This window comes from Zalophus californianus, chromosome 1 (genome assembly GCF_009762305.2).
Source record: "Zalophus californianus isolate mZalCal1 chromosome 1, mZalCal1.pri.v2, whole genome shotgun sequence".
Classification (NCBI taxonomy): domain Eukaryota; kingdom Metazoa; phylum Chordata; class Mammalia; order Carnivora; family Otariidae; genus Zalophus; species Zalophus californianus.
In genome coordinates, this window is record NC_045595.1 from 104,219,504 (window position 1) to 104,230,100 (window position 10,597).

The 10,597-nt window shown below is 43.2% G+C and overlaps 1 protein-coding gene and 1 pseudogene across 1 annotated transcript; both read right to left on the minus strand.

The window, feature by feature from the left end:
• Window positions 1–3,261, minus strand: LOC113915981 (annotated as a pseudogene).
• TM4SF1 (transmembrane 4 L six family member 1) lies at window positions 2,629–10,051 on the minus strand. The gene is made up of 5 exons (XM_027586450.1): window positions 9,760–10,051; window positions 8,256–8,345; window positions 8,021–8,166; window positions 5,365–5,545; window positions 2,629–3,503 (listed from the first exon to the last, which is right to left on the minus strand). The coding sequence occupies exons 1-5, from the start codon at window positions 9,934–9,936 to the stop codon at window positions 3,489–3,491; spliced, it is 609 nt and encodes a 202-aa protein (XP_027442251.1). The 5' UTR covers window positions 9,937–10,051; the 3' UTR covers window positions 2,629–3,488.
• Between the last annotated feature and the right edge of the window lie 546 nt (window positions 10,052–10,597).

The following is a 10,597-nucleotide window of genomic DNA, read 5'->3' on the forward strand; positions in this document are numbered from 1 at the left end:
TTAGATTTGTCCACAGTCAGCAGTGGTGATCTTCTTGCTGGTTGTGCCGTTCCTGGACCCAAACCCATCCATGCTTCCCCAATATTCATGCCCTCTTTCACCTTGCCAGAGACCACATGCCAACCAGCCAACCACTCCGTCTTGGCCGTGCAGATGAGAAACTGGGAACTGTTCGTGTTGGGTCCAGCATTTGTCACAGATAAGATGCCAGGACCCGTGTGCTTCAGGATGAAATCCTCATCATCAACTTTGTCCCCATAGATGGACTTGCCCCCAGTGCCATTATGGTGTGGGAAGTCACCACCCTGGCACAGAAATCTTGGAATAATCCTGTGAAAGCAGGAACCTTTATAACCAAATCCTTCCTCCACAGTGCTCAGAGCACAAAAGTTCTCCACTGTCTTTAGCACTTTGCAAAGTTTTAAACACACACACACACACACACACACACACACGCCTGCAGACACCGGGCTAAAAAGGATATACAGACCTTATAGATAGTTGCTTTTCTGAGAAGTTGCATCAAATCCCATACCTGTTCCCACTGCGGATAAGCGTCAAAGGAAACATAGTCAAAAAGATCTCACACACATACCAGAAACAAATTGTAGCGAAGGTCATACTCCATCAATGTCCTTAGATTTTAATTCGAGAGGTTCCCTAGTTATTTGTAAATTTGGTAACTATGGCAAATGCATACTCAGAGGGAACTAGCTAACCTTCAGGCCATGTGTGCTATTCAGGTGACTCAAGAGTCTACAGTAATCTTACTGTTTTTATGTTGCCAGGTGATAATAAGCTGTTTCAGTACAATCTCTGAGAGAATTTCCAGTCAAATTGAAGGGTTTGGAATATTATAGACCCAGAGTGTGGGCTATAAATATAAGTAAGCTAGGATAGAAGGTAATTTGTTTCAGCTATTTCCTCTGGATGGTGGCAATGTCTACAATTAAAGAATTTACAAACTAGGGGAAGCTTTGAGTCACTCAAATTTCAGTTGTGGGATGGGGCGACCAAGGGTCCCAGGGGCCTGTCCAAGCTTCCCTCAGGTGGGTGGAAAGGCTGAGTCAGTGTTGGAGGAGACAAGACTCCAGCACCTGGGCCGGCAGGGGTAGCAGAAGAGGTACAGGGGACCAAAGAGAGGAGCCAGAAAAGTGTGGGTTTTCATGTTAGACTGACCTAGATTCATATCGTAGTTTTCCCACTTGTTAAAGATAGGGCCTAGGGCATTTTACTCAAGCTCTCTGAGCTTTAACTCTATATAGTGGAGACAAACACCACTTCCTAGGGCTGCTGAGAGATTTCAGTGAAATAAATGTGTAGAAACTAACTACAGTAACTGATACATCGAAGGAGCTCCAACAAATGGTTGCTATTACTACTATCATGATTACTCATTATTATTGCTGTTGCCTTTGAGGATAGATGGATAGATTTGGGGGGGCGTTACTTATTACTGATCATTACACCTCCTCTTTGGATTTTCTATTTTAGGGGTTCTTAATCTTGTGCCCAAGAATTCCCAAGAGGCCCATGGATAGATATCTGGGAGGGGGGGGGTGTTAAACCCTGGTGAGAAAAAAATGTCAATGTTTTTACTAGCCTGTAATGAAAACGTACTATTTCCTCTGCTATGACCACATGCAACAATTCACAGTAGTGATCATGCTTTGAGGAACAATACAAAATTACATATTATTTTTGTATCACATTAAAATTGTTGCAGGTTTCTCAAAATATCATTTCAATGGGAATCCTGTTTCAAAAGCTTCGTAGACCCACTCATTAGACCACTGCTGGAACACATGCAATCTCTGTCTTCCTGTCTACAGATGTTGGAGTGATGGAGCTGGCTGTCAAGGTAACTGTATTATAATTTTCAAAAATATTTTCATAAAATATCACAATTTGATAAAACATTGTACCTTTATTTCATGCACTTTTTTTAAAAGTAGGCTACACACCCAGCGTAGGGCTTGAGCTCACAACCTTGAGATCAAGCATCACATGCTCTACCGACTGAGCCAAACAGGCACCTCTATTTTGTGCACTTTTAAACAGTATTCTTCCAAGGGGTCCGCAGTCTTCATCAGACTGCCAGAGGGAGACAGAGGCACAACGAAGATTCAAACCCTTGGGTGGCGAGGCCATTGCAGGGCACCTGGCACACAGGAGGAGCCCTGCTGTCCACCAGCCCAAGAAGCTTCTTTATTCTTGTGTCAATTGCCTAGGCCAATAAACACCCAAAGCAGGACACTTCTGAAGACAATTCCTAACAGATCAGGGGATCCTGTCTCTTAAAAGAGCCTAACTCTGTACAATAGATATAAAATATCAAGGGAGAAAATGTCTCCACAGGAGCCTGATGCCTGGAACATCCAGTAGAAAGTTACTTAAGTGGTGTAATGAACTCAACCCCAACGGACGCAGAGCAACAACAGTGCAGGGATAGCAGAGAAAGGTAGAAGAGGAGGGCGAGGATGAGGCAGAGAAAGTGGGATAGAAAACCCAGAAGCCACAAAGCCCCAAACAATGGCGGCTGCACAATCTGCAGGCTGGGGGGGGGTGGGGGTGGCAAGGTGGAAATAGGGAGAAAAAAGGAGGAATTTTAAATAAAGGACAATGAAATTAAACAAGAAAAAACATGGTAGTGGATACTTTATTTTGTTGGATTTCAACCACCAAGTTTTGGGTTTATTTCCTCACGGTCCTCCTGCCCTTCCTCCCCCTCCCCCATTTTCCCATGATGGTGATAAACTGCTTTATTCCGTTCCCCATCTTTTTTCTTGCCCAAGTATCCAGGCCTTTTTCTTTATCAATGCATGATCCTTAGCGCTTGTCTTTGAAGGACAAAAAGTTTTCCACGTGTTAGAGAAAGTTAGGATCCGGGAGGACTCCTGGAAGCATTGCTTGTATTGACTCCTTCCTTTAGCTCAGGGCACTCTCAACCAGCCCTCCTGCTCCGCGCAAGTATCTGTCTCTCACAAAACTCGCAACAGTTCATAAAGGCCTCTTGTCAGAGATTTGCAGGCATATGAATGGGAAACACCATATAAACAGTGAAAAAAACACATCTTTTCAAGTTGTTAGATTTTTTTCCTTCATGGTCTTAAAAAAAAAAAAAGCAACTACACATCTTCCATGTAATAAACCCATGCACATATAATAGAAATGGGAATGCAATATTTATCCTTATAAGGCTTCTCAAAAACATTACTCAGGCCAGGGTTTATCTCGGCTACGCTGAGGACCAGCCGTCATTCAGTCGATAAATGACCTCATTTATTTTCTCAGTCCTAAAAAAAAGGTTTGTTTGTTACGCTCAAACACTGACATCACATGAAGATGCCAGTCTTTATACACATTTATAAAAGTAGAATATGTAGAGTATGATACAGTGGTACAAAGTTTTACAAATTAATACAAGTCAAATATATAAATTACAATGAAAGAGAGGAAGGTTGTGGTTCTGTCTCGGGGCGGCTCTTTTAGCAGTCATATCTCTGCAAAGAAAATGAGAGCGGCGTTAGGTTACAATCAGACTAAACAAACAACGATGCCATCTTCGTCCTAAAAATTCCTGTTTGAAGCAGACCTAAAGCAGGCTGATGTCAGCTTCAGCTGAGAGCTTAGACAATGCTCATGAAACGTTTTCTAAACAAACGGACACCCATTGTCCTCTCTGAGGAAAAGCTGCTGGAAAGGGCCACGAAAACGCAGCTTACCGGTGTTGGGCTCACTCTGAATGTGCTTGGGGTAGGTTTTTAATCTTAAGGATTTTAGAAATAATGCCATGGGAGTTTCACCCGGGAGTGGGCTCAATGTGGGTAACTTTCCCAATTCAATGCTACCAAGTTACAGACTTGACTCATCTACACTAAAAAACCTTGCCCTTTGAAAGTGTCTTTTGTCTGAGGAATAAAGGTAGCAGATCTGCACCGGCATGTCTGGGAAGAAGCCATCCCTACTGTGACTCAGACAGATGGGAAACCCTGTGGGACTATTTCCCCCCCCACCCCACACCCCCTCCCACGCTCAGGGAGGAGAGTCACTCTTCCAAACCACTATGCCTCTTCCCCAAATGCACAAGTGCTGATGTCCAGCAGGGCCTCACCTAATTTAAACTCTGCCTTGTATGCAATTCAAGGCTAAAGATAGGTTACATTAGAGTAATTCAGAGAGGCTTCTTCTCCGTCTCTCCCCAACCATACTGTCTGGAAACAAGTCCACGTTGAAAGTTTCCCACTGTGTTGTTTTCTTGGAAATTTGGCAGGCTCCCAAAGGAAATTATTAATCTTGCTGTACTTGCCTGATAAGGGAAACTAGATTTTTAACTTCCCCTCAAAAATTTTAGAAAGTTTCCATTTATTTACAGCAAGGTTTTTCATGGTAGCAGTGGGCTTTCAGTTTTCATTAGGTTTTGTCATATTTTAAAAGAGACCTTGATTGAACCAAAGGAGCAAATGATTAGGAAAACAGAAATTAAGTTTCTGTTTACCTAATCCTGTTTTACAGAATAATGCATACAACAAATCCTCCAAAATTGGACCAAAGCTGGACTTCCATCAATTCATTAATACATGGGTTTTTTTTTTTTTTTTAGTAGGATATAGAAACAAGAACTTTCCCTGCTACTAACAAATGCATACTTCTCTCTGAAATCATATCCCCAGGAAACAAGTGCTTCCTGGTTTTCTTTCACTGTGAAAGCCTTTTCACAAGCTGCTATTCAAAGCTTACCAGCGATTCTCTGTGCTTAACTGTTGGGCATTTTGGGGACTCCTTTTTAGGAAGGAATTGTAAAAATATGCAACAGAACAGCAAGTATTGTGTACAGGTTGAGAGCAGGAGCTGTGGCATAAGATGACCCAGGGTTTGAAGCCTGCTAGTTCCTGACTAGGTGATCTTAGACATATTGCTCAATCCCTGACTCATAGTCTCATCTGAAATGTGAGTGTAGCTTAGTGCCTAGTTCAATGAACGTTGACTACTATTTGTGTACACTAGTTGGGAACATTAGAGCAAGCAAAGTTGTGTCTCTTTGGCCAGAGCCGGGCCAGTGGAAGGGGCGGTGAGTTTGCTCTTGAAGGGACACTTTGTCTATGGACAGCATTTTCCTTATATACACAGAGCCAACTACAAAAAAACAAGATAACCCAGGGACTATGACACTCAAGGAAGCTTGTTACCAAGAGCAAAACCGAATGCTGTACGTGCTCTGCCACAAAGACGGTATAGAAACAAATCCTAGTAGGTTGAGCAGTGTTTAATTTTGCCTTTTCTTCTTTATGATGAAAACAATGGCGTATTATAAGCATTGAATACCCCAGGGCCAAGCGGTGACGTTTTCACACAGCTTCTTACCTGTTGGCGTGAACAGCAATAGCCACATATTCCTCCCATCGTTCCATTTATTACTTGAATGAGACACAAGATGAATTCAATTCCACCGAGGGCCAAGAGGATAGAAAACAGAGAGACATTCCATTCTACAACATGCTTGGGTTCAATGCACTGGGACCATGTGGAGGTATCCAGAAGGTACCTGTGGATAAAGAAAAGAAACTTCTGACACCTGACCACACCTAATGGGATGTCTCATAAGCTACTTTCTGTGTGGTGCTTTTTCATTCAGAAAAAAAGAAAGGAATTAATTCATTGACCTGTATCAAATTTTTCTAGTCCTAGTCATTTCACGAAGTGAGGAATTTAGCCCAGGTCGTGTTGCAGGGACAAACATAAAATTCAGCAAAGATTATCGGGCACTCAGTGTGAGTTAGACATCAAGCCCAGGCTGGGGCTATAATGGTGAACACGGCATGGGCTTTGCCCTGGAAGAGCAGAGCCTCCAAGGGAGGAGACAAGCTGCAATCGCAACGCAACAAGTATACTGATCAGGTTAACCAAGTGTGAGGAAGGGTACTAAGCTAGGCCAAGAGAATACCTGCTTATGTAACTGTTCCACAAGTCTGAGCTCCATGACGATAGGAACCAGACCTTTCATCATTGTATATATAACCCCTAGACCAGTATCTGGCACATAGTAGGTACTCAACACTTTTAAAAGTTATTGAATGATAAATAATCTGAAGTCATGTTAGCAAGCCACGCTGAAGTCACATACACACACACACACATATACACAGGCACACACATACAAGTCATATACATATATACGTGACTTAGGAGATTTTCTAAATACCTTAATATTCTTACAGTCTGAAAAATTTCTATCTCTGATTACTCTCTTAGAATCTCAGCCTTTGCTACATCATAAAGCATTTGGATCCTTAATGAAAGGATTCAATCATGTGAGAAAATCTATAATTGACTTAATTCCACAAAGAGGTCTGCTATATTATCAGTTTTTCCTGAAATAACAGAACAAAGGGGCTTGGAATTAGAGACCTAATTTTGAATGGTCATTGAGCCAATCAGAAATTCAATTTGTTGATTAAGAAAGAAAAAGAACTCTGTCCTTATGACCTCGTCTTTCTGCCTATCAGTGGGGAAAGGAATTTGTAATTTTAGGACACAATGTAAAAAAAATTCTTTGGCCCCACTTGTCCATTGAGCAATTAGTCATTGGCTTGTGACCATTAGTTATTTCCCATACTGAGATCCTTGGACAGGTTGAAGTGAGGAATGATACAGAAGTAAAAGTTTTCTTACAGAAGCTGGGGTGGGTCAGGGGAGGGACATACACTCAAACAGCTGTAAAAATGTTTTAGTGATCCTCGCCCTTCTCCTTACATTCCAGCTGCATTCATCATGATCTTTTTTAGAGGTGGGTTTTCTATGTCTGTGAATACATGAATAGCGAATTTCTACCGGTACGTTCAGTATGTTCCAAACACAGTTGAGTCACGATCAATAACCGTTTTGACCACCAAAATTTCAAACCCCTCTAAATGCTGATTTCCCTTCAGAGGCTACCTTGGCTGTATTCATTGTAAGTTACGAGAGAGTATTAACAGCCAACAGTGGCCATGCTCAGAATGTGTCAGCTTCTGTGACAAGTACTTTACATTTATTATCTCATTAATCCTCCTGACAACTGCCCCTGGTTTTATTTTACAGATGAAGTAACTGAGAAGCACAGAGCTCGGGCCACTTTTTCCTGGTTGCTGAGGGAGAAATGCAGAGCTCGGGTGGAATCCAGGTCCATGTAATTGCATGCGCATGGTTTATGAACTCACTATTCATGGGGGACAAACAGTCTTGATAATGTAAAGGCAATTGAAATTCATTATTCATATTATTTTCACTCATGAATCTCACAACTAAGCTTTTCAAAATTCAAAGCAGGATGTCATTCATTTGTCGTCATGTACATCAGTTTCTATCAGCTATTTCTGATCCTTTCTCAATAATGGGTAAGAAATAAGCATCAACATAAAATAAAAGACCTTAAATTATCCTGATGTTAAAGTCGCGTATCAGACCTGTCTTATATAAGCTGATCACTTTAAATAATGGGTTTGTTGTATGTAGTTATTATGTTTATATGTGAGTGTGTGTATGGGAGTAGTATGATCTACCCTGGGCTTTGGTTAAATTCATATGCTTTCCATCCACATTATGTAAGGATTCCATAATATTTTCTTATAAAATAGTAAAATCAGCTAATCATTCTGGTATAGTGGACACACTGTATGAGCACAAGCTCTACGGCCAGGCTGCCTGGGTTCACATCCTGACTGTCCATATCCTTCCCAGCAATGTGACTTTGAATAAGTTCCTTCAACTCTCTGTGCCTCCTGTTCCTCATCTGTAAAATGGGGGCAATAGTGGAAGTCAACTCATAGGGTATCATGAAGGCTGAATCAGAGAATCCACTAAAAAGCACGGAGAGCTTCTCCAGGTCAGGGATCCAAGTGCTGGCACCACCGCCTGGTGCGAAAACACCTGGCCGAGCGGACGGACACAGGGATCGCTGCTGCCATTCCAACCTGACGGGCTTGCCACTATACCATGTGGTGGATGAGAACGTGTGGCCCGACGGGAAACAATTACTCACTGTCCATCGGTGTTGGCAAAGGTGTAGTTCCAGCGGCCAAAAGTATCAAGACATCGTGGTCCTTCTGCCAAGCCCAGGGCTGCCACGATGACGCAGTAGCCAGATCCCGCGATTCCGAGCAGAGCAGCCAGGACAGAAGAAAGCATCTGGCGAGAGGAGAAACAGCAGAAGTGAGCCTGCGTGGCCCCGGCCACCTCCCAGGGACCGTTTCCACGCCCGGAGCTGGAACACCTACCGCGCATCTCTTGCCGCAGTTTTCGTGGCCACAGCAGCCGCAGCAGTCATCCTCTTCCAGCCCGATGAACACAAATGCCGGGAAGAAGATCTGGTCCGAAAACAGGCAAATGAAAGTCACCGCCCTTCCCCCAGATCAAAGCCTGCCATAAGGGTCAGGCGAAGCATCTTTTGGTGGAATATATTTCTTTCTGACAGTGGTGGATGGCTTTGGGTTCGCTTGCCCAAGTATCTCAAAGAATGTAAAACTATGAGAACAAGATGCTTCTTAGTGGAGTACCTGCTTGTTTGCATGTGATGTGTCAAAGCAGTCTTTGGGGTGAGCGTGCACGATGAGAGGGCTCAAAGAGGAACCTATAAAAATGTTTCTTCCACAAGAATTCCTACCACAGTCCCAGTCCCAGAGGGACCTCTGTTTTGAAACTCTTAAGCCCTGCCTTTTAAATCTGATTTTTTTTTCCCTTGTAAAACATAGACGATACTAACAGTCTTTCATAGAATAACTGAAATTTTTCATAAATGGGAGAGATGAAGACACCATATAAGATGATGATATGATTGTATGGTTGTTGCCTCACAATAAAGCTCTTTAAATAAGGTAAGTATGAAATACCCTGAGTTTGAGATCAAAAGAAGCCTAAACAGGTGCGATGTTATATGAAGGACAAATGATTATGCCAACATGATAATAGTGCTTCATCATAATGTATTCAATTTAAACGTTGTAACATCTTTTCTTGACTAAGAAAAATATCCTGTGTGGTACTAGCAATTCCATAAAATGTCTTTTTAGAATTCTCAATCCCAGCATTTAAAGTGGCAAACTCAAGTTTGTCCACATTCTTTCCATGCTGTGGTTGAAGCTAATACTTTCAGCTCCCAGGTTGGCAGGCAAATTCCTCTCACTTCAATTAAAAACAAACCTTGGAAAAAACAACACATTCCACTGTTAGCTTCAGACCCTGATCTGCTGTTAACTGTAGGATTTTTCCTAGACACCACACCCAGGATTACATAAAGGAGAAAATTTATAGTTCTTTCTAAATAGCAATACACTCATAAGTCACGTGGTTTTTTTTTTTTTTTTTTTTCTGTCACAGGCCTGAGAATAAACAGCAGAGAATTTGGATCCAAAATTCTATTGATTTAGACAGCGAACCAGCGGCGTCCTCCCGGCTCCCCAGAGCAAATGTTACATGCCCACCCCCCCCCCCCAGTACTAGAAACTCTATAGTCTCTCAGATCTGATTTAAAAGCTATCTGTTTTCTAGCTGTAAAGTAAGAGAACGTAGCAAAAAAGTAGTTCACAGTTAGCTGAAAGAGGATTTTGTAAAACGTCTAACAAAATAAATACACCAGACCTATCTTTTGTGTGATCTGCTTTCCAAAGAAGAATGAACAAAAATAACTGGATTGGGAAGCAGGCATCGTAGAAACCTTTCCATGAAAACACCTCATTAACAGAAGAGAATTGTTTAAGCTTCTAATAATTCTGAACAACTTACCAGCAAGCCCCCTCCTACGATGCCAGAGAAGAACCACACGAAGCGGCTGAGATGGTTTTCAGAGGCATATTTCGTTTCCCCATTGGGAAAGTAAAGCAAAATATTGGCCACAATGCAGAGGATGGCCAGCCACACCAGAGAATGTCCGATGCATCGCGCACATTTGCCGTAGCACATGGCGGCAGAGAGTCTGGGAGGCTTTCCCTCTTCCCTCTGCAGCTCAGTGAGGGCCCGGAGTCAGGCGAGAGTGTGCCCGTCTGGGGAGAAAGCAAAAGCAGTTCTCAGCCCATTCCTGAACCTCTTAAATACTCGGAGTTCTTAGTCACTGGGTGGGTGAGGTACTTCGCTTTCATTGGTCCTGATTGCAGGCTCCCGTTGGGGTGGGGGGAGGCAGGGGAAACGTCCCGCCCTTTGGATGAAATCCTTGAGACAAGCGAAACCAGGGTAGGGACGTGAGAAACAGCCTTGGTCATAGGCAAGGGAGAAAATGATTAATCTTCCCCAAGACATGCACCGTGCAACTCCTTCACAGGACAAAGAACTAACAGGAACGTCTAAGACAACTTTCCAGTAACTGTCGAGGGTCCACAGCGTGACTGAGCCCGGGGAGGCTTTGCGAGGCAGCGGGCTGTGATCCTGCTCCACGCAGCTGTCTGGACAGCTTCCAGTCTGACGGCTCCGTGTTCACTTCCCCCTCGGCCCTGACTTAATACCAGACCTGGGGCCAGTCTCCTGAGCCCTGAGCTTGTCTCCTTGTCTGTGAGAGGCAGGGGGGGCGGGGGGGGGGGGCGAAAGCCAGCCTCCACAGATTTGAGGAGGCTGTTGGGAACGTTCCCGA